Source organism: Puntigrus tetrazona, chromosome 12 (genome assembly GCF_018831695.1).
Source record: "Puntigrus tetrazona isolate hp1 chromosome 12, ASM1883169v1, whole genome shotgun sequence".
NCBI classification, from domain to species: Eukaryota; Metazoa; Chordata; class Actinopteri; order Cypriniformes; family Cyprinidae; genus Puntigrus; species Puntigrus tetrazona.
In genome coordinates, this window is record NC_056710.1 from 5,426,473 (window position 1) to 5,451,566 (window position 25,094).

At 35.4% G+C, this 25,094-nt stretch overlaps 1 protein-coding gene across 1 annotated transcript; it reads left to right on the top strand.

Annotated features, from left to right (window-relative positions):
• Positions 1-108: 108 nt before the first annotated feature.
• drosha (drosha ribonuclease III) lies at positions 109-20,215 on the top strand. The gene is made up of 31 exons (XM_043254292.1): positions 109-257; positions 976-1,712; positions 5,107-5,413; positions 5,591-5,732; positions 6,080-6,240; positions 6,580-6,660; positions 7,454-7,540; positions 7,672-7,758; positions 8,675-8,746; positions 8,952-9,033; positions 9,118-9,189; positions 9,371-9,540; positions 9,819-9,943; positions 10,215-10,314; positions 10,537-10,644; positions 11,016-11,123; positions 11,382-11,520; positions 11,609-11,669; positions 11,780-11,839; positions 11,953-12,052; positions 12,196-12,298; positions 13,117-13,187; positions 13,833-13,877; positions 14,790-14,947; positions 15,215-15,320; positions 15,581-15,722; positions 15,858-15,940; positions 16,570-16,673; positions 17,142-17,234; positions 17,832-17,878; positions 18,050-20,215. Exons 2-31 carry the CDS (start codon positions 976-978, stop codon positions 18,163-18,165), a joined length of 3,867 nt encoding a protein of 1,288 aa, XP_043110227.1. The 5' UTR covers positions 109-257; the 3' UTR covers positions 18,166-20,215.
• Positions 20,216-25,094: the final 4,879 nt, after the last annotated feature.

The window sequence follows — 25,094 nt, forward strand, 5'->3', positions numbered from 1 at the left end:
CTCGCTCCAGCTCAGTTGATGGCACTGATGCACCGACAGAACAAGAAGTCTCTTTCAGCGAGGTATCATTTCTCGCGTTCTCATTGGGTACATGTCCTGCAACTTCATTCTGATTTGCTGCATCGCACAGCTCGTCGTGAACGAGCTAAAGCGCTGCATCATAAACTGAGCATTTTTATCGCAGTGAACATAAAACACAAAAACCGAGTTACCGGTTTATTTATTTAGCTTCCAAGTGTTAGCAAAACCTTCTAAAGGTAAGTCGTGTACTTAAGGAATACAATGTTTGACTTCATAATTAAAGTCTTGTTCTGTCTGATGCGAAAATTGTGTACTGTATATCAGTTTTATAGGGTTTTAGTGTTAAAACCCCATGTGAAAATACAAGATGCATTTGAGAGGGATAAAACATTGGTCATTCAAATCAGGTTTTTAGACCGCTAAAAGATTTGACTCGGCCAAAGACCTGTATAACGAAGCAGGCTTGCAAGGCCAATTCTTTGGTTTTTTTATATGCCATGTTAAAATTTTCACTGACTGTACCCAAAAATAACTTTGTCTTGTGTGACAAGGTTCCAAGACTACAAGAAACGCTGTTGTCTTTTGGCTATAATTACAAACGGCAACTATGTACTAAAGAAATGTTACGGTATTGCTGCCGCCTTCTATTTAGAAACCGCTACTATGTCTAAAGAAACGTTACATTTTGCTATATCGTAAAGTACAAAAAAAACGTTTTCAAAATATCTTCCTTTACGTTCCACATATATATATATATATATATATATATATATATATATATATATATATATAGAGAGAGAGAGAGAGAGAGAGAGAGAGAGAGAGAGAGAGAGAGAGTATAATTAATAAAATGACTAAGAATTTATTGAAATTTATTTATTGAGTGTTTTAGTCACATTGGTGTGTTTATATGATACCAGATCCAACCTTTGGCTGTATCTATCTTTTTTACAGATGTCTTTCCACACTGGCCGTGGATGCCCGAGGGGAAGACCAGCCGCTCCAGGCCCAATGTATCGGCCTGCTCCTCCACGGTATCACTATGACCCTCCAGCTGCTCCGGGTCCCATCTATAATCCTCAAGGCAGCAGTGGCTACATGCCACCTCATCCTGACTTCATGCCATTCCATTTCCCCGCACCCTCACAGGGCTCTAATGCTCTGCCTCAATGCCCCATACGCCCACCAGTCTTCCCAGAGCCACCCCCTTTTCCTCCACCTGCTCCTCACAGCTCAGACAGCTCTGCTCCAGTTCCAATTCAGAGCTCTTATCCTTACATGATGCCCACTGTCACCCCTCCACCTCTTCCACCTGTGCCACCCTCTGTGCCACCTTCTATGCCTTACCCGCCATCATATCCCATGAGCTATCCTCCACAGCCACAGCTCCCTCCTCCACCGAGCTTCAACCCAGCTTACGTGCAGCCCGGAGGTTCCTTCAAACCTGAACGCTCCCGCCCACCTCTACAATACAAGTCAGACACCTGTTCCCGCTCGCCGGAAAGACTTCGTCACCATGATGACCACCGCCACAGGGGCCACAGCTATGGAGGCTATGGAGGTCGGCATAACCGAGAGTTTGGAGGAGAGAAACGTGACAGAGGGTGCAGTTCAGAGCGCAGGAGGTCAGACAGCCCGCGTTACAAAGCGGACTATGACAGAGGGCGCGTACCGTCAAGACACCGCAGCAGGTAACACACTTTACAGCTCATATTCCTCTTTTTCTGTTATAAACAAAAATGAAAAGACCTCTGCTGGGACCCGGTTATTATAAGCCATCTTTACATTTACAAAGTGGTGAACATTTTAATGCTATGGGGAAGTGTCACTCATGCTGTTTTTCTTTCCTAAAAACTTAAAATAACATTTGCATTTAGTTGTGACTCTTTTAGAAGCACAAATTCCCACTTTGATTAGGTAGCTTTACTTTTTAGGTGGCTGTGCATTTTAGTTAATAATTTGGTACAATGTACTTATTGTGTACATGTTTTTTACATTGTACTTATATTTTTAAAAATATGTGCTATACTATATGTAGTTACATCTGTAATACAATTTTGTACTTGCATATATAAGTACATTGTTGATTCATCCCTTACACTTTAACCCACTTTTAAACCTACCCGTACCACCATACCTTTAAAGCAAGTACAGTAGTTAAGGTCACCTAATATAAAGTAGTTTCTAGGCCTGTCCCCTAATAGTCGACCAACTTTTTATTAGTCGCAGAATAAAAATCCACAGGCCAAGTCACACTGTCAGTGAATAACAGATTGTTAACGTCTAGTCCGACTTTAAATATGACTTGAAATATATAAGTATTAGCAACTTTACATGACTGCTCAATCTAATGTTAACCCAGAGAAATGTGCGCTGTTGAAGAGTCCTATTTTTATGCAAATTTTGGAATATCGCATTAACAACACTGGATGGAAACGCCAAGATGTGTTATCAAAAACTTTTTCGTCAGCTCGCTCTGAGGTTGAAGTAGGCTAATTATTCAATTTAATTATTAAACCTTACGTGAAAAACGCTTGTAGACATTAAAAATATATCTATAGAAAGTGAAGTGTATACTTTCATGTGGATCATTTCAAATGGAAAACAAATATTCTCAGATTGTGTAATCCATAGAAACATTATCAAAACTGTAAAACCTTAATGCTGCCTCCTTACTGTTTTTGACTTACACATTCATAATCATCACTTCTGCCGGTGTGTTGTGGATTGCTTTGTGTTGTGTGCACTTGAGCTCTTATTGGGCTATAGGCAATTAAAGGATCATAATGATTTGAATGGTTTATTAAATAATCATGTGATTAATCGACTAATGCTTAAAATGATCGACTATTGACCAAAAAAAGACAATGGGATAATGTTGTGTTGTTCAGTGGGATGCCAGAATAATACATCTGTAAACAGTTTAGTCTACAGTAAACAGCAATAATGTGTGTGTGTGTATGTGTGTATGTGCTTTTAAAAATGGAAGTGTTGGAATTTTCATGAATGAACAAAATGCAGTGAATGAACAAAAGAGAAAAAGAGATCTAAATCAAATGGGTTTTTGATGTGACCACCCTTTGAATTCAAAACAGCAGCAATTCTTCTAGGTAGACTTGCACACATTTTTTGAAGGAACATTTTTTTTAAGGTTTTCTCACATCCTTCTGTTTCTTCTTGTAATCCCAGACACACTCGATGATGTTGAGATCAGGGCTCTGTCTTCCAGTACTTCTTGTTCTTCTTTACACTGACGATGGTTCTTAATGACTTTGGCTGTATGTTTAGGGTTGTTGTCCTGCTGCAGAATAAATTTGGGGCCAATCATATTCCTCTCTGATGGTATTGCATGATAGGTAAGTATCTGCCTGTATTTCTCAGCATTGATAACACCATTGATCCTGACCAAATCTCTAACTTAATTTGCAGAAATGCAGCCCCAAACATTCAAGGAACCTCCACCATGCTTCACTGTTGTCACTCATTATTGTACCGCTCTCCAGCCCTTCAACAAAAAACTGCCTTCTGCTACAGGGCAAATATTCAGAATTTGGACTGATCAGCACCTGCTACTATTTTCTGCTCCCCAGTTCCTATGTTTTGGTGCATACTTGATACTTGGCCTTGTTCCCACGCCGGAGGTTTGGCTTTTTGGCTGCAACTCTTCCATTAAGACCACTTCTGGCCAGACTTCTCTGGACAGTAGATGGGTGTACCTGGGTCTCACTGGTTTCTGCCAGTTCTGAGCTGATGGCACTTCTTGACATCTTCCGATTTTTGAAGGGTAATAGGCTTGATGTGTCTTTCATCTGCTGCACTAAGTTTCCTTGGCCGATTACTGCGTCTACAATTCTTAACGTTGCCTGTTTCTTTGTGCTTCTTCAAAAGAGCTTGAACAGCACATCTTGAAACCCCAGTCTGCTTTGAAATCTTTGTCTGGGAGAGAGTTTGTTGATGCAGTATAACTACCTTGTTTCTTGTTGCTGAGCTCAATCTTGCCATGACATGAAACTGTCTTTCACAACCTCACCTTGGTACTTTTGCTGTTCCTCACCCAGTTTTAAGCCTCCTACACAGCTGTTTCTTTTTCAGTTCATGACATTTAACATTTAGACTTATGTTTTCATTTTTATGAATTGATGCAAACTCGTTTACAGCATCAAACTTTGTGCAGATATGAATTCATCAACCCTCACCATCAGTGTCATGAACAGCATCTAAAGACAAAATTATTATTTCAACACATATCAGGCATAACATTTACTTAAATTAAGCTGATTATCTTGCCAGAATGGTGAGTAACATAACAAATAAGCTACTAATATGAGATTGAGCAGGTGCTTCTGCACCTGAAGAAAGAGATGATTGAAATAAGTATTTGGAAGCAAGTTTTCTCTCACAAAATAATAAACATTCCATCAATAAAGTTATTCATTTCAGAATTTAGTATGTTAAAAATTAAAATGGGAGAACTGTGTGTTTAGCCCACTGATATGATATATAACAGCAATAAACGCAAATGTCCTATTTTCGTTTCATTGTTTACCCTTGGCAAACAAATCTGTGAGACGTATCCCACTCACTAACATTAATTTATTTATATAATCAATATATAATTAATATATATAAATATTCTATAAATATTCTATAGCCTAATATTTTCAATCTAAATAATTACTACCACATCTGTGTAATTCTCTCACTGTAAATGCTGATCCCGGATGTTTACAAATTAAGTAGTCTGTTGGTCAACCAGAAAAGTTGGGGACAAACCTAGTTTCACTTTCACAATGAAACACAGCGTCTCCAGAATATGGACACTAAAGCAAGAATAATAGTTCCACCGCCTTTCTTTGTGTAAACATTTGGGCAGTCTTATTAAAATAAACCCACACTGTGATGTAGACAAGTGGGGGTGTGTTTAAACAAGCCATTTAAGAGGGGTGTGGACAAGTCACTTTTATAAAGAATATCTCTTTGGTTTTAAATTTTTAGTCTTTGCAATTTTAGGGGTCTTATCTAGGCCATAACACTCCAAAGAGAAAAGAAAACTTGAAATCGCATCAACTTGTCTCCATTCCCCAGAGAACGTTATCGGCATAGAGATGAGGCCGGTTCACCCCCCTCCGACAGACACAGGAAACACATTCGCAATCGCTCAGGCAGTCGAGAGAGAAAGCGTCGACGTGTGGAGGAGGAGAAAGAGAGGAGAACAGACAGCACCTCCAGCAGTCGAGAGAGATCGGTGAGCTATAGCAGGACTAGAGATGCAGAGGAGACATCCACTGACAGACACGAGGAGGAGAAAGGAGAGGAGGAGTTACTCAAACCTGCCTGGATCCGCTGTACACATGCTGAGAACTACTACTCCAATGATCCCATGGACCAAGTGGTAACTACAGCAATCAACACAAACTGCTGAAAAGCAGATATTCCTGAAATTATTACTAATTTACCACAATTATACTCTCCATTTAAGTGCAGCTTTGTATTAAATATTGTGAAGGCATCATGAACAACTGTATCATATACTAGGAAGCTGTTTCTCACCTTCCATGTTCATCTGTAGGGTGATTCTACAGTCGTGGGAACCAGTAAGTTGAGAGATCTGTATGAGCGCTTTGAGGAAGAGCTTGGTCGGAGACAGGAACGGGCCAAATCCAGTAGACCTAAATGGGAACCACCCAAGACCAAATTGGACCAGGATCAAGGTATTGTGTATTTTAGCAAGTATTTAATGTATATATTCTATAAAATTTTCGACATTATGACCATGTTCAAACATGCAGAGAAGTAATTTAACTGTATATGTATCTTATCTGTTTGCAATGACAAAATAGCTTTCAATGGTACAAAACATGGCTCAAACATGTGAAAAGTCTATTTAAAATGGCAGATATTGTTGGAAAGGGGTAAAGAGGTGGTTTGTGTTTAGAGTGTGGAAAGTTGATGTTCTTTTTGATTAGATTTTTTTGAGCATAAGAATACACCAGTAGTGTTAGCTATTTCACTCAGCCCTAACTCTAAAAGAGCGATTCATTTTTTGTGTGTTGTGCAGATGAGAGCTCCAGCGAATCAGAATGTGATTCTGATGGAGGTGGTAGCAGCTGCTCCAGCAGCTCTGACTCTGAAGTGTTTGATGTAATTGCTGAGATCAAGAGAAAGAAAGCTCATCCTGACCGCCTCCATGAGGAGCTGTGGTACAATGACCCTGGACAGGTGCGTTTCTCCATTTACGGTTATTTTGGTCTAAAAGCCATTTTAAGCTAGTGATACATAAAAATTCAAATGTCCAAAAATTAGTAAATTCTGTACCCTATAGGCCAAACGAATAAATCCAGAGATTCTAATAAAAAAAATTTAACAAAAAAAATTTGACTATTAGACTATTGTACCTGCATTTGTTGCATCTCTGTGGCACAGACAAATATAATGGGGATAATAATGTTAAAATGGCAGTGGTAGTGAAAATCTGACGAGGGGAAAAAGAGTTCCTGAATAAATCATTGCTTCTGTAATAAGTGTTTTAATTCTCTTTAATTATGTTTTAAATCTCAGATGAACGATGGGCCGTTATGCAAGTGCAGTGCCAAAGCTAGGCGAACTGGAATCCGACACAGTATTTATCCGGGTGAACAGGTATACATGCAACCCTTCAATCATTTAATGTTTTAAAACCATATTTTGATTTTTATTTGTTTATATACTGTTATATGCAAATATTTGAAGTTTAAATGTTTCTGAAATTGGAGATTAATGAGAAAATTAGTGGGAAAAGATTTATTCCGCACAACATGATTTCATTGACGCAGAACACTTTTAATTTAGAGTAATGGAATTCAGTGTCAATATCCATGTTAACAGAAAATCCTTCAAAGCTGTTTTTTTTTTTCTTTATCCGCTTAGACCATAAATAAAGTAAGAATAATAGGCTGCTATAAGAGGTGTATATACTTTTGTAATTTTTTTAGCTAAGCTGTAGCATATACTGAAAATGCATTCATGAAAATCAATGGACCACTTATCAGTGATTTTAGTTTTTTGTGCATTATTGAATTTGGCCTAAAAGTCAGTAGGATACAATTTTTATTATTATTATTATTATTATTTTTATTTTTTTAACAGAACTTTTGCTAGGGTTAGTTTTTTTTTGTTTTTTGTTTTTTTGTATTGTTGTATAAATCATAATTCCGAAACAAATTAAAAACTGATTTAGATATGTGGTTGCCCCACACAAAATTATTATTTTCGAATCGTACAAATCAACAAAGAAGCTACACTTATATCAGTGTTATTGTAATTGTGGATTCCTGTGCAATGTTTTGTTTATGCTTTTCTTTAAACTCAACATATCCATTACAGTGATTTTGATTGTTATAAATGTCAGTCATCTGTCTTGATTGGTCAGAGCAGCTTTTTCATTCTCTTTTAGCCAGTGAAATCATGCCGGCCGATGAGTAACAATGCTGGGAAACTGTTTCATTACAGAATAACTGTGTCCCCACCCACCAACTTTCTAGTAGGTTTCTATTCCATTTTAATCTAAGTATGCATCTGATTTTTTTTTTCTTTTTGTTCACATATTGTTTCTGCCTGTGAAATATAATAATTGTCACACTCACACTCACACTTGCTCACTCTCTCTCTCAGACAGATAGACCCACTGTTATAGAGTATGACGACCACGAGTACCTCTTTGAGGGCTTTTCCTGCTTTTCTCATACACCACTTACTAATGTAAGTATGTGACTTCTGCATGGTTGAGGTCAAACCTAATAACTAGATTTATTACATTTTTGTTAGTTTTTGTGAAATAAATGACATAAAAAAACTGTCTAAATATGCTTATAACAACAGTAGTTCAACAGCTAAAAGAACAATTTAGACTTTTGGGCTCAGATTTACTAACAGCTTGTGTCAGCAGAAACATTGTCAGGATTTGCTAAAAAAATATGTAGTGAAATATTTGTAGAGAAAGGTTATGGACACTAACGGCTGGCCGGCCTTATCGCATATACTTTTGTAGGAATTTATGGGAGGAAAGTATTCAAATAAGTCATGCAATGCCAGTTACTAAGTTTTTCATTAGTCAGTTTGCTAGTATTTGTGCCATCTTTTAACTTAAAAAAAAAAAGCATGTTTTTGACTATTTTGTCTTCGATACGACTGCTATAGTTGCTAATTTGGGCTCAAATTCTAGTTTACTTTAATAGTTTGGGTTCAAAATAGTTGATCATTATGGAAATTAGTTGTGTGTCCTTTAATTTGTGCATTGGCAGTAGATTATCTGCGAATTGTGAATGAAGCGATTGTCGTTATTGCTTTTATGGGATTGTGGTTTCAATCTAAATTTGCAATGTATAGTAAATCTGACTTTTTAATGTTCAGTTTGACATTCACCTTGACCTGACTTGTTTTTTTTTCCTGTGGCATCAGTAGTTAAAATTAAGGTTAGGCTACTGATGTCACATGGAGCATTTTAAAGAGTACATTTAAGTGGTGTTTTGAGCGTAAAAAGTTCTAATTACAGAAAATAAAGAGTAAATGTAACTTTTATAAGATGAACAATTCTTTATCAGAGAGAATTTCTGGTTTTAGACCATAACAAATGTCACACATCTCCCAGACTAACCGTTCCTCCCCCTGACTTTAGATCCCTTTGTGTCGGGTTATTCGCTTCAACATCGATTACACTATCCACTTTATAGAAGAGATGGCACCTGAGGTATGTGTCACCTCACATTAATACATTTTCTTTTTCATTTCTGTTACTGTGAACATTTGTGTGCATATACGTAATGTACAGAATTAAATTTTTAAATTAAATGTTTTTGACATTTTAAGTGCTATTTCAGATATATTGGTTGTTTCTAGCACAAGTGAAGTGACCCACAAATGCTCAGCTATTGTAATCTCTTGTGTTTGACCAGAACTACTGCGTTAAAGGCCTGGAAATGTTTTCTTCATACCTCTTCAAAGACATCTTGGAGTTATACGATTGGAATCTCGCAGGTAACGAGCACACTTACATTTAACTCTACACAAGCACGCCATAAACTTATAAGCAAGTAGTAATATAGTTTTGCTGTCACGCAGGTCCTGATGAAAGCGGCCCTTCAGGTTGTCAGAGGTTTCATTTTATGCCACGGTTCGTACGGTTCCTCCCAGGTGAGTTTTAAATACTGTGTGCATTTGCCTTACGAATAAAAAAAAGTTATTAAAAAATGTTTGAGCGGTTTTTAAAACATTAAATTGACAGAAATATTAGATAAAATATTAGTGAATAGTTAATTTATACAGAGATTGCTTCATCATTATTACTGATGTGGTGTCTGCCTATGTGTATCAGATGGAGGAAAGGAGGTGCTGTCTATGCACCAGGTGCTGCTGTATCTACTGCGCAGCAGCACAGCCCTAGTTCCAGAAGAGGAGATCGCCAACATGCTTCAATGGGAGGAGCTAGAGTGGCAGAAATATGCTGAAGAGTGCAAGGGCATGATTGTTACCAACCCTGGCATGGTAAAACACATTCTCACAAACAATGGCATGCAAGCAGACACGAATATTTAGATGCCTCTGAATGGCAAAGAAGATGATGAGGAGCCTATTTTAATAAGCAGAAATACTGTGTAATAAATAAATAAGTGATGGATACATTTAGGATGTGAATAGACTTTCTGCACTGACATCAGTAGCCAAACGCTTTTGCACGATTGTGCATCCACAATCAAGGCCACTGTCATATCATATCAAAACACAACTGTACTTTAAATGTGTATGTATCTGTTTTCACACAGAAACCCAGTTCTGTGAGGATTGATCAGTTGGATCGGGAACAGTTCAATTCAAGTGTCATCACTTTCCCAATCATTGTGCATTTTGGCATCCGACCTGCCCAGCTTAGCTACGCCGGAGACCCACAGTAAGTCTGATTGAGCACTTATCACTTTTGTTTTAGCGTTTTAGATAAAGGAAGTGTCTCTTACATACTATGCTGAAGTTCCTTTTTAAAAAAAAAAGCTGAATTCAGGGTCGTTACAATTGGGTATACTCTAATGTTTAAATTCATTCGTTTTCAAACGTTATACCATTGAAGCTTTTATTTTGACACAGCGAGTTATTGCTAATAACGATTGTATTAACAATATGGATCTCAAAAGGTGAAACACTGTAGTTTACTGTTTTCATTGCAGGTATCAAAAGTTGTGGAAGAGTTACGTGAAACTGCGGCACTTGCTGGCCAACAGCCCGAAGGTTAAACAAATTGACAAACAGAAGTTAACACAGAGAGAGGTAAGTTTCACATGTATTCTTTGTACATAAAATAGCTGAGGTGACAGACACCTTTTAATTAATAATGTAATTATTATGGAAGGGTAGCATGAAGTTCTTCAAAAAAAACTCTTTAACCGAATTAGCAATTTTAATTAGGTTTTAATTATGGTATATTGTGGTTTGATGGAGTGTAGGTTCATTGTCATAATGGTGTAACTATTGTGTCCAAAAACTTTACAGGAAGCTCTGCAGAAGATCAGGCAGAAGAATACGATGAGAAGGGAGGTCACAGTGGAGCTCAGCAGTCAGGGTTTCTGGAAGACTGGTATCCGCTCTGATGTTTGTCAGGTACACACACATTTACTGAAGTGTGTTAGTGATGTTGAAATCAAACTATATGATATGTATGGTATGGTATGGATGGATGGATGTTTCATAAATTCCCGAGAACATGATTAAGTGCACATTTGTAAAGCACAAAAAAATCTTCTGCATTACATTTATGCATATGCAGCCTTTGTGTTACCAAATGATTTTTTTTCCCCTCTAATATGAACGTAAATAAATATTAGTTACCAAACAAATTAGACAATCGCAGAGACTAGTGTCCATGTCCAAGCTATAATGTAGCCTGTTTATAAATTGATTTATGATTATATAATAGGATAGGATAATTAGCACGCTTTTCTTTTTTATCTTTTCTTGCTTTATCTTTGCAGCACGCCATGATGCTGCCAGTTCTCACCCACCACATCCGCTACCACCAGTGCCTGATGCATTTAGACAAGCTGATCGGTTACATGTTCAAGGAACGATGCCTGCTGCAGGTAAGTGAAAGAGTTTTTTCATTCTGGAAAATTGCAGCACAGTTTACCAAGACTTCCTCTGCCAGTATTTTCCCATGAAAGAAAAATATTTTATAATGCTGAATATAAAATATATATATATAATAGTAGAAAAAATGTAATGGCTATAATGTATAACTCCATTACAAATTTGTTTACTCAGATTATGTTTGAAAAAGTGCTCCAGCGATCTACCTAACACTTACTTTGCTTTCCTTTTTGCTTATGTTTCTTTCCCAGTTGGCAATGACTCACCCCAGTCATCATCTTAATTTTGGGATGAATCCTGACCATGCTCGCAACTCTCTGTCAAATTGTGGCATAAGGCAGCCCAAATATGGGGACAGGAAAGTGCATCATATGTACATGAGGAAAAAGGGTTAGCAAATCTCTCTATATGTGTTTGAGAGATTTATTTGAAGAAGTAGTTTTACTCTACTAATGGTTTTACCCTTTTTTTTCACTAGGAATTAACACCTTGATTAATATTATGTCAAGATTGGGCCAGGATGACCCATCACCCTCCAGGTTTGTATGTGTGTGGTTTATATCATTTTATTTTGTCATTAGGTTTTTTTTTTGTTTTGTTTTTACAGATTTTAAAAATATAACAACTAAAGGGTGTGCCCTGTTTACAGAATCAATCATAATGAGCGCTTGGAGTTTCTTGGTGATGCAGTTGTTGAGTTCCTAACCAGGTGAGACATCTTGCTTTTAGATCTGTCATTACTTGAAGCACGTCTCACCGAGTTGAGCTTTTGAAGCCTTTGTTGTTCTCACCTGTTACAGTCGTGTATTTATCTTTTTTCAGTGTGCATCTCTATTACTTGTTCCCAAACCTGGAGGAGGGAGGGCTCGCCACGTATCGCACAGCAATCGTTCAAAATCAGCATCTTGCTATGCTTGCCAAGGTAAATGTTTACTAGAACTAGAAATTCAATGCAATGTAAATTATAGCTCCAACAACTTTAATTATTATTTGTAGTTTAAATTATAATTTGCATCTTTTTCTTGTCCTGCACCTTAACCTTTTATCATTGTTTTGCATCCCTAGAAACTGGAGTTAGATCGCTTCATGTTATATGCCCATGGCCCTGACCTGTGCAGGGAGTCAGACCTCCGACACGCCATGGCAAACTGTTTTGAGGCACTAATAGGTTAGTGCTTTATCGTGTATGTTGTCAGTCTGTGTTTAATACACTGTATTTCTACTCGCTGATGCCAAATTGTTGATTTAGATTTTTGTTGCAAAGATGATTTCAGAAACTTTGTATTTTGTAAAAACATATTTATAGAATGTTGTAAATACTGCAGTAGGTGCAAGACTACTTTAGATAGTGGTTCTTAACTCTGGTCGTAGGGATCCAACGCTTTGCACATCTTGACATTCACTTAAGCCAGACATGAACTGTGTGATTTCAAAGTTTTTGTTAAATCTAAAATCTTGGGATTTATGTGCTCACACAATCGTCAAATCGTCAGGCTGCATCTTGACTGCTTACACTATATGTGTGAAATAAACACATGTGGCCCCAAGAAATAGAAACTGTAGCCTTATTTTGCACAATAAGACTCAAAAAAAGAATGGTAGTTACTAATGATGGGCTGAAATTTTGGCAAAATAATTTTATAATTTTGAAGAGTAGGGTGTCAGTTTTGGCTTAAACTGAAAATAGCTGTTTCTGTCCAATTTTTGGTGGCCAAAATTTTTGTCCATCAGTCGTGACATGTCTTTTTTTTGAGTCTTGTTTTACAGAATTTTAAATACACAACTGTTTTTTACAAAAACTTTGTTTTTGTCAAAAACTGTGTTCTTGTAATAATATTTGTACTAATAATAAAGTATCCTTGCTTAATAAATGCTTAATTTATAATTTAAACAGAAAAACACTGATTCTCAATTTATTAAAAGTAGCTAATTTATGTAAAGTGTGTGTTTTTTGTTTGTGTTTTTATTGTATTTATTTATTTTTAGGGGCTGTTTACCTGGAAGGTGGCTTAGAGGAAGCCAAGCAACTCTTCGGGAGGCTGCTGTTCAACATTGAGGTGAGTTTTGTGTCTGTAGGGCTAAAGAAATTAAAATTATATTTATTATAATGTGCCTTTTAGACTACAATGTATAATTTAAAAGTTTATAAAGATGTTATATTTAAAACTAACCGGGTGTTTAAATAAAATTATAATTACTTTGTCCTCCAGAAGAAACTTCTGTACTTTGAGTTTTTCTTTTACACATACTTTCACTGATTTCATTTATAAAGTGTTAAAAGTATTTTTTTTTTTATTGAAATTAAAAAGATTCCAATTGTATCTTTTGTTTTATAGTGTTGATATTTACAATATCAAACATTTTAGAGAATAGCATAACTGCAAACTCATTTCAGCGGAACTTCTCTGTTTGCTTATGATGGAAACAGTGAAACAATAAAAAAAAAAAAAAAAGTGACAGCATAAAAAACAGAAATATAATATTTTTTTATGATCTGAGAGTGACTCTGTTGCCGTCATTATTAAATAAGCTAGTTGACTGTAGTGTAAAGCTCAAAAAAATGTTCTTGGTATTACGGAAAATAACGCAATCTATTCCGTCCAAAGAAACATTTTAAGTTTGAATTGTCATATATTCTTATTCTTCTCAAATTGGCTTTGTCATGTTGCATTCAGTTTTTTTCCTTTCTTGTTTTCCTGCAGGAGCTGAGGGACGTTTGGCTCAACTATCCACCTCATCCTTTACAGGTGCAAGCAGAATTTATTTTTTTTCGTGTTTACATGACATGCAAGTGTAAGACAGACACATACATACGCTTTCATCAGACACTTAGCTGAATAACTAGAAGAATATCAAAGTTCAATAAACAAGTAAAACTGCTACAAACTGATTTCTGGGCTCAATCAGCACAATATTCTTTTTTTGTTTGTTTTTTGTTTCTTTTCTCAGCCAAAATAAGTTGAAGTGGCTAAAAACAGGAAAAATTGCACAAATTGCCATGCTCACTCTTATTTGAATATATTTGTCCTAAAATATGCTTTTGATTTAATTGTGCAGAGCAATTTAAAGAGACAGTTTGCCCAAAAATGCTAATTCCTTCATTTGTGTTCCAAAGAAGAACTAAAGTTCTATGGGTTGGGAAAGTAAGCAAATAATGAAGACATTTTTAATATTCTCTCACCATATTTGTTCATCCACATAACCTTTTCTAAACTCAATAAGAGCATAAAAACAGTAAAATGAAAAATGTAAGAACTTGACACATGATAACCAAATGAGGTGTGTTCTCCAGGGCGTCAAGCATGTTTACCATAGTCTAAGTGCTCTGTTTACAGCATTCACTTAAATCAATGTTTATATTTGAATAAAACCTAAATTGCATCTATTCATTGTAAAAATTGTCTCTTCAGAAGAAAAATAACCCTTTGTTTAAGCTGGAAAAATTTATTTTGGGCAAAAAATTATGGGCAGAAATAATTACAGAATATTACAGTATTTTCATTTATATAAGAAAGATGAATAAAAGATGAGTAAATAATGGCACTGAAATGCTTTTTTTTTTTCTTTTAAAGCTGAATGTAAGCTCTGATTTAGTAATGTAGTAATTGAGTTTATTTAATGCATAAAAGCGCACACTCAATGTTCTGTTGTTTGTTTAGGTACAAGAGCCACTGACAGACAGGCAGTTGATCGAGTCGTCTCCAGTTCTGCAGAAACTCACTAATTTTGAGGATGCCATTGGAGTGCTGTTCACTCATGTACGTCTCCTCGCTCGGGCCTTCACTCTGCGAACGGTGGGCTTCAACCACCTCACCCTGTAAGTGCTCTAGTGCCTCTGTGACTTTGTAAAATCTATTTTTTTTGCAAATGGAACATTTTAATGGACATTTACACAAACATTGTTTTTAAATGCAAAACATTTTCATATGTTTTTGTTGGGTATCATATTTGATACTAGTGTCAGTGCATGGTGACTCCACAGAGATAGAGGCTGTTTTTTAACAGCCAAGGACTACACAACAGTAGTCTTATCATTAGTTAGCAATCGACTAGTGCTTCATGCAGCCGGTGTATCTGTCTGCAGAGGCCACAACCAGAGGATGGAGTTCCTGGGAGATTCTATCATGCAGCTGGTGGCCACTGAATATCTGTTCATCCACTTCCCAGACCATCATGAAGGACATTTGACAGTGAGTATATCCCTCGTCTGTCTTTTCATCCCAAGATTGGTTTGTTTTATTTCTCTCAATCAAATGAACTCTACTCAGTTCATTTGATTGTAAATATACTTTTTTAATTTTTAATTTGACTTCCTGTACCATCAAATTCCCTGGTTAGATATACTCCTGTAGTATGGAAATCCAGCCATTTTAGTCACTGTGTCCCCTCTCCTGGCTGGTCAGTCTGTATTAAGCCCAGAAGTATAAACTGTGTTTGTGTGATGTTGTAGCTCCTGCGCAGCTCCTTGGTGAATAACCGTACTCAAGCAAAGGTTGCAGAGGAATTGGGCATGCAGGAATATGCCATTACCAATGATAAGACCAAACGGCCTGTTGCCTTGCGGACCAAGACTTTAGCCGATCTACTGGAGTGTAAGTGTGACATGGCACTGCAGATTAATGCAGGAAATATTTGATTTAATTAAACAATACCAAAAAAAAGTGAAATAATATAATATAAAAATATGCTTTTTCTAATCTTAATTTTTTTTTTATTTACCTTCCCAGCATTCATTGCGGCTCTTTATATTGATAAAGACCTGGAGTTTGTGCACACATTTATGAATGTTTGCTTTTTCCCACGACTCAAGGTATGGCAAACATTATTTTTTTTTATTTTTTTTTTTTAAAGCACACATTTCTACACCTGCATGTTATCAGTCATTATAAGTAGTAATAAGGTGATATTTACATAGGACATCTATATTGATGAGGCTGTTTTTAATCATTTTTGTGTACTTGCAATAGGCATCATGTTTTTTTTTTCTTGTGCAGTAAGCACATCTTTAAAATAGGTGATGTAAAGTTAAGAAACCAAACCATTTCAAACATGACCCCTGTTTTTTCTTTGTCAAATGCCTTTTATTTAAAATAATATGGTTATATAACAAACAGCTCATAACCATAATTTTTTTTTTTTTTTTTAATTCTGAGAAGTGACTGAATTAGATATAAAATCACTCCTGATACAGCACAAAAAAGATTTGAACAAAAAAGTTCCTTAAACAGGATTCCCAGTGAATCTGTCATCTCATTTATTTATTTTTTGTTTGTAGACATTGGGAATGATTCAAAGAAAATCATAATGTAAAAAGAATTCATCAGCAATAAACACCTGAGAGTTTTATTCTATATAGCCACTGGCATAGAAGAAACCTTAAAAGTGGTATAGTATAATCATATAAAATCTGTTTAACTTGCTGTTTTATTATTGTTTCAGGAGTTTATCCTGAACCAGGACTGGAATGATCCAAAATCGCAACTGCAGCAATGTTGTCTAACCCTGCGAACGGAGGGAAAAGAGCCCGACATTCCTCTATACAAGTAAGAAGCTTCTGTCCATTTCCTTCCTTTTGATTTTCCTCTTCATCCTCCTTCAATTTTCTATTTAAAGGGTATTTGCCTTGCAAAAGTATTCACACCCTAACCCTAATAACCCACCCTATTGTTGTTATTACCACAATAATAGCTCTGGTTGCATCCTATGTCTCGGGTTCATTTTTTTTTCTTATCTACAGTTTGATTGGAGTCTATGTGCTGCAAATTCACTTGATTAGGGATGATTTTAAAAGGCATACAATTGTCTGTATAATGTCTAACATGCACGTCATATAAGGTGAATACTTCCGATGTAACATTAGTTATGTTTTCTTACTTTTACTGGTCCAAGGCCACTGGTCAGATTGAAGTCTTATAACACTGTGATGTGATCGCAGATCCACATTTCCAAATCCAGTTACGGTTATTTTTTGTGTTTCATTCAACTGTGAGGCTCTTCAACTTCTTTTACAGGACACTTCAGACAGTTGGACCCTCTCATGCCAGGACCTACACAGTGGCAGTGTATTTTAAAGGTGAACGGATTGGCTGTGGAAAAGGACCAAGGTACTAACACACCCAGATTTTTACCCTCATTGCCAAATCGCTACATATCTGCTTTTATAAATGTCTGGCCCTGTGTCAAAAACAGCTTCCGTATGTCACTCTCAGAAATATCTTTATGCCACCAAAAAGCTCTTGTGAATATTAATCTGTTTCTTTCATGTGACATTTTTATCATCTGCTGGTTTCCTACTTTTATGGTGTTGTTCTACATGCCAGACAGCACTTTCTATTCAGTGAGCCTGTATCTGAAATCTTAAGTTCTGATTTCAGAGTAATTTCATAACTGTTAAGTTGGTGATATGCCACCTCATGTCAGTTTAATTTCAAAATGCGTTTATAATAGTTCTCAGTAACTCATTAAACCCAAATGTATTTGTGGGACATTTACCTGGTGTTTTTTTTTTTTTTGTTGTAGTAGTTATTCAGTTATTTTAAAGCATTAAAATATTTTTTGTGTTAACTTACGAACATTGAGAACATGGCCATTGAGAAAAAGTAGATAAAGAGCCCTGCTGCAGGTTTGATGCATACTGGATTTAATCCTTGGATTAGAATAATAAAGTTGAGCATTTCTAACTTTTTATTTTATCCTGACAGTATTCAACAAGCTGAGATGGGTGCAGCCATGGATGCATTGGAGAAATGTGAGTGCCTGTGGCATTTTTCACGAACTTTCAATGGTTTTAAAAGACACTTTTCACACGTTATGGCAATAAGCTGTTTTGTGTTGGTTTGCTGAAGCAGCTATTATAATACTAAAGGGTACGAAAGTCTTGGGTTGCAGTTTTTTACATTTGTCTTTCCCTCTTTTGCAGATAACTTTCCTCAAATGGCTCATCAGAAACGCTTCATCGAAAGAAAATACCGGCAAGAACTGAAGGAGATGAGAAGGGAGCGAGAGCGACAGGAGAGAGATAGTGATGAAGGGTAGAATAGAAAGTGAAGGAAAAAGCAGGATTTTACATAAAGTGAGTCGCACAACAGCACGCTTAGGAAAGCAAGAAGCTGTTTGTTGTTGTTTTGTATATAAATCTATGTAAAAAAATCTGTGTTTGTTAATCCAGTTCATACCATTGGTATGTTTTAAAAAGAGAAATGTTTTGTGTGAAATAAATCAAACCATAGAAATTAGTTTACTGTGCATAATTTGGTGATCAAAACGTGATCATAATCCTATCAGATGTTTTTTGGCTACTGCATATTACTTTAAGGAACTAGTAAAGTGACTAATTATTTTTTAATTTAGAGGGAAATATCTGAATTACATTTTCAATACGTTTCCATACCAAAGAGCAAACTTTTTTTTTTTTTTTTTTTTTTTTTACTGCTGAATAGTGATTTAACTTTCTTGTACTACATCATATTATTCACGCAATTTATTTGAGCTGCACCCTTTACTGAACAGGCACAAATATACATTTCTTTCAGCATTTCACTTTTGTTGTTAAAGGGCTTTTACGTTGTAAAATAGGTTTTTGTATTAAAAACAAACAAAGCAAGCCCTACCTAGATTTTAAAAGTAACTCAAAAGTAACATAACTAGGGAAGCAAGGGTGGACTGGCCATCTAGAGAACCGGGAGAATTCTCTGTGGCCTGGCAGCTGATTTGGCCAGCTGCCCGACATTTATTTATCTTTTATTAAGTCTTGACTGGCAACGCAATTTGCTTTTCCCAGGCTCCGCACGTCCACCAAAAGGATGTAATACTCGAGTCGAGAATGTGGTGGATGTAAAACAGAGTTGTTAAACTGTCCTGTTCAAGACTTCAAGTTCAGATTAGTTGCATCTGTACATAGACTGTTGTAGTTTTGTCTTTTGTTTTAGTCATTTTGTCATTTATTCTAGATGGTGAATACAAATCCTCAAAGTGTTTTGTTTGCAATTTTGAAAACATACTAGCATAAAGTACAGTTTCCAACTGTAACTATTTCTAACTGTAACTGTTTCTAACTATTTCCAAACTGACCAGAAATGCATCTAAAATACTTAAATATATAGTTGTAAATGGACTAATAGAGAGAATACTGCACAGACACAAGACCATTGATTGATAAAATCCAGTGATATCATGATATAGATTTGAAAAATTAGATCAAGGTTCTGATATTAGTGCCAAAGTGACACACCAATGGATGTTATTACGAACTTAATTTCGGTTACTTAAATTAAATCATGCAAATGCATTTTCCACAGTGACAATCGTTTTACTGTAACATCAGTTTAAATCAACAACAATAAAAAAGACATTCATCCTGGTCAGAAAACTTTAATTTAACTTTAACAAAAATGTATAATATTGATAATATTAGTGACCAATTTGTATTATTTATTTGTATCTGTATTATTAACTAAAAATGGTGACCATACACAGTCATCTTCTGATTATTTATCTTTTTAGCTTCTTCTTGCTTAAACATACCACGCAGGAAGAAACGTCTCTGTTATGTATGTAACACTCGTTCCCTGATGGTGGGAACGGAGACGTTATTTCGTGATGACAGACTGGGCTCCAAGCAAGACATAACTCCTAGTGACTGACAGACAAGGAACTGCTCTTCTTTAGTTATAGAATCAGATGTGTTCCTTAATTATCATCTTCAGGTCAATCTGAGACTATAATTTATCATGTCATGAAATATCTGAAAAGGTCATTTTGTACTGAGATGGTTCATTTTTAGAAGTCTTTGTTCCCTCTGTAAGATCTCTTTGGTAATGTACTATAGATGAATTAATAACTAATAGCCCTCAGTTTTGTCTTATGTAAGATAGTAATTCCTTTTAATGGCAGCGTGATTTAATAGACTACCAAATCGTTATGTAAGTGGTAAAATTATTGTTAAAAAAGTATATATATTCCTCATGTAACTTTCAGTACGTTACATGAGGAAAATTGCATTTGCTGAAATGATGGCACAATGTAAAAAATCCTATCTGTATTAATCCCAAGTTTTTGTTAATGAAGTAAACTTTTTGGAATACCACAGGGTTCAGCGTTAAGTCCTTTAACACTGTCCTTGCACTGTACTGTATAAGCTTTCCTTTGTAGACATTACCTAGACCTGTGACATTACAGGTTTCACTATTATCCAAATGATACTCAGCTTTATATTTTCCCAGACCAGACTTGCCAGTTTAGCAGAGTGTATTTGTGAGATTAAGACTGTATGGATAGAAAAAAAAAAACCTTTTCCTTACAGAGAAACGTTAGGTATTGGATCAAAAAACCTGAGACAATAGAATGTAATCTGTCTTTGGATGCGATTACTGTCATGCTGTCTTCTACATTTTAAGAAGCTGGATATTATGTTTGATAGCAATCTGTGCTTTGCCAGTCATATTTCCAGTGTTTGCAGAATCTGACACGCTACTAAATCGCGTGTCTCTTCTGATGCTGAAAATGAATGTGGTCATCCTCAAGACTAGATTGCTATTATGTGCTACTGGAAGTCCCGCTGGTTTAAAATGCAGAGTGCGTAAGAAATGTGATAATATCAGACAATTTTATAATTATTTCATTGGCTGCTAGGCAATCCCAGTCCCAGTGGAACGTTATCACATTTGAACTCCACAAGAGGGTGCAAAATCCATTCCAAATTCAAAAAGCTTTATTGAAGTGTTTATTAACCCTTCCTATAGCATTTTCTGTTTAAAAATAATTGGGTAAATAATGATTCCTCTGTATTAGTAATCATTTTCCAAAAAATGAGTTTACAACATAAAGGTGCCCTATTTATTATTGTTTTTTGGATGAGAGCATTTAGGACGTGTGTGTGTGTGTGTGTGTGTGTGTGTGTCATTCAGTAACAGTTTTTTTTAAAAGAAAGATGACCACACCCAGCCACCAATGGTGTGAAATGGTATGTTTTTTTTTAGACTATAAAGATGATTTACAATATTAGCTATCCATTTTTTTCAATCCAGATAAAAACAACAAACAGGCAATTAAGAAATGTGTTCATTGATTAATTGATTATTCATTAATGCCTTATTTAGATTAATAGGCCTAAATGTAAATATGTGTACAAGAATATACCTTAATTTCTATCATCACGGTAAAGAGCTGCACCAAAACCCAAAAACGACTCAAAACGATGTTCCTCTCAAAGCAGTTATCATATTGCACCTGTAAATTTCACAAAGTACATTTCATTTTCTGAGAAGAGTATCTGTAAACGCTCTTTTGTAGGAAGAGACTTTTGCTGCCTAGAAACCTTGATGAGTGTGCAGTAGGTTTATGCCCTTGTTCTTCTGCTGGCTGAGGTCTGTCCTCTGTTCTTCACTGTATGTGGGTTAATATTTTTAGCAGTGCCCTATTTCTGATGGTTGCGTTATTCTAGTTGCTTTCTGTGATTAGACAAAACCCTGATAAAAATGACCCTGGCTAAATTCAAGAAGCGGCGAAAAAATGTTTCTTTTACCAGTGGATGGAATATGTGCAAGTCTAGAAATATTCATCTTAGAATTGAAGCTTATTTTTATTATTATGTGTAAGCTTTAGCATTTCATAATCGTCACTAGAATACTGTAACATTCTAAATGTTGTGTTTCGTGTGAAGGTTGTATTTTAGTTAGTAGTATGTCTCCACCACAGTCCTTCATATTGTTTTATATTAATTAATTGGTTTGACACTGACATTGGTCACGCTTTTAACTTTCATTCGCAATTCACTTTCTCGTTCTGCGTATGATTCAAAGGAAGCAAATTCGAGTGTCCTGAGTACACAGTGTGGGTATCCTTTAGTGACCCTGGAGGATTTACAAGAGTGCATCTGTCAATGGATACTGTGCTTCCAGGGATTTCAGAATCAATCTGTGTTGCACATTTCTTACTGTGAGTGAGGGATCCTGGGAAATTCCTTAGAGAAATTATCTTTCGCTCATCTGAACAGATGGAGGATTCTTCCTCCAAAAGGTTGACTTTATTGCCTTAAAGATTTGCTTCTAAGTAAAATAAAGTTTTCTTTTTCTTTCCGTATAATGTTTTTCATTTTTTTGGACTCATTTGTTTTGTAACTAACGTTTGACAAATTTCCTTTAATTTTTCATTCAAATAGCTGATCATCCCAAATTTTAATGATAGTAGCAGTAATAAGTTGCATGCCAAGGACTTTTTTTATGAGAAATACATGTTTTATACAGTACGTAGGGTAGTAGCCGAGTCTCATGTAAATGTGTATAAATAGGGAAAAAAACTCATGGTACTGATACACAAAAACAGACTTGTATATGCTACGCATATGTTGGATGCATGGATATAATATGCACTTTTTGCTTGCATATGATACAAAATAGTTTTTATGTGGTATACTACTTATATGCACTTTCATTTTTCACTTTAAGTGTCAGTAATCACTGCAATTTCCATGTATCAAATACAGTCTTGTACCCATACTTTTTAGTAAATAATTGGAAATACATACTTATATAAGTCATATTTGTCAGCTTTGGCATGCTAATGTTTCTTTTTGGGTTTCTGGAGGCTGTTAATTCTAGAGCAGATAAATGAATAAAGCTGTCACATTAGTTGATCAACTATCAGCACCTTTGTACTGTGAGCAGTTTTCTAGTCTAGCCTCTCTTATTTAAAAATGACAAATCAATGTCCACATTCCATCTCAGCTACTTAATGAATTGTGGAACTCCAGCTTCCATCTTTCCATGAAGAGTGATGATGCCTCCTCAAAGCACAATTGTAAATATATTTGTGCTATTCAGGTCAATAGGGGATTCAAAATACATGTGACATCGCAATTTAATAAACTGTAAAGAATGTTTGTTAGTTTGCTTTTAATTATGATTTTGACAATATATCTGGTAACACTTTTTTATGAAGTCAAGCTAACTATCGATTTAATCATTCATCCATTCTCCAAACTGCTATGTCTCTTTAGGGCCTTTAGGGCCTGCTGGTGCCTAACATTACGGAACTATCAGGGGCATAAACATAATTTTAAAAGTGAGGAGGATAGCAATGTCCTACCATTATATTTAATTTTTTATACATTTTTATGCATTTAGTTGACACATTTTATTTTTTTTATCTCTTATCTCTTAAGTCTAATACACTTCTGGCCAATAACCAATAATTTAAATTTTACTACTTTATTGTACAATTTATTTTGATAGTCCACTTTAGACATTCTACTAACTGTAAGTAATTTTGAAACTACATGTCAACTAATTCTGACTGATTTGAAGCTACATGTCTACTAACTCTCAGAGCAGACCGTTAGGGTAGGTTTAGGTTTAGTAGAATAAGTTGACATATACAAGTTTCCGATAGTATGTTTTGGACCCATTGGCACTGCGTTATTCTTACTGTATCTTTATTTATTTGTTTATTTATTTGTTACAGATATACTTGGGCACTTCATAAATCTGTTTTTGACCTGCAAGCAACCTCCAGCTTTGAGAATAAATGAAACACACTTTGAATTAGGGTGTTTAGCGCTCCACATTGTTCTCATCAACTAATTTTAGATTAAAGAAAATAAAATGTTTATGCATACATGGGCTAAAAACTGTGTGGAGGGAACTATACACCAATGCTAATTATTATATATAATCATTGTATGTCATTAAATAATCTAAATCAACATCATGTCTATTAGTTCCTATACCTACCAAGCTTTTGTAAGATATGTTTCAGAAAGTCATAGAACCTCTTTTTAATATTATTGATTCATCATTATTGTTGGGATTTCAAAACCTTTCGATCTGGCTGTTATTAAGTCTCCAGAACTCAGATCTAGAGAATGTGAATCTGTATCTACAGACCAAATTCAAACCTGCTTTTTCTATCAGAAAAACTAAGTGGTATTTCCTTTGTATCTGTATGGAATTATACCATACCTTTCATTATCTCAAATACCATTCTTAAAAGTGCACTCATTAGGGTTACAAATGACTTGCTTTTCCGATCGTGGTTGCATCTCTCTTATTAGTTTTAGACCTCAGTGCTGCCTTTGATACTATTGACCATAACATTCTCTTGGATAGGTTTGTAGGTTTGTCATATCGATCATAAGTGCAGTAACCACAAGGCTCAGTACTAAGACTGTTGCTTTTAACCATACATTCTACACTTAGGAGATAGTTTTCATGGATACAATATTTAGATATTTCTTTGAGGCCTGATAAACATGTCATTTTACAGCACTAACGGAAAGCATATCTAATTTTTTTTAATTATAATTTGAATTATTGCGAATTTTAACTTTTGGACGGAAACCTCCACACATAATAACCTAGAGCACTAATTTAAAACGTGATGTACACTGTAAAAAAAAAAAGAACTGAGAAATTGCTGGCAGAAAATTACCAGGTCATTTTGTGGTAAAATTACAGACGTTTCCTTCAATTTAAAAACAGAAAATTCCGTAAATTTACAGTGCATGCTCCGTACCATATACCTACTTCCGGTAATGGTTATACAGCAAATTATGAAACTTTAGCATACTGTTTCTTCTGTAGCATTAACTAAAAATGTTTTACCTCTTAAAATCTGTATTGCTCTACATTGATTTTATATATAATCACTGGTTATGCTAGGCTATCGAATTTTATTTTACTAAAAACAAACAAAATATAATAAACATGGTTCAATAAATGAAACACGTGTACACAAAATATGAAACAAAATGTTGGATGCTGACATTTGAGATTATTTAAATAAAAAATTAATCCGCTAGTAGGTGGCAGTAAGTCACTGTTAATAAGTGAGTCATAACGATTGAACCAAATCATTTAAACTGCTGATTCATTCAGGAAGCAAAGCAGTGCTGTGGCTGGGTTTGTAATGTTTTTTTGTTGGCGAAATAGAGCAAAAACAGGCAATATGTTGTTGAAAAAGCAAGTATC

Excerpts from the sequence above, each read along its gene's own strand:
- drosha (XM_043254292.1), top strand. The coding sequence starts at position 976 with ATGTCTTTCCACACTGGCCGTGGATGCCCGAGGGGAAGACCAGCCGCT. Across the intron at positions 5,414-5,590 it reads ATGATCCCATGGACCAAGTG|GGTGATTCTACAGTCGTGGG; the intron begins GTAACTACAGCA and ends GTTCATCTGTAG. Across the intron at positions 11,124-11,381 it reads AGGAACGATGCCTGCTGCAG|TTGGCAATGACTCACCCCAG; the intron begins GTAAGTGAAAGA and ends TTTCTTTCCCAG.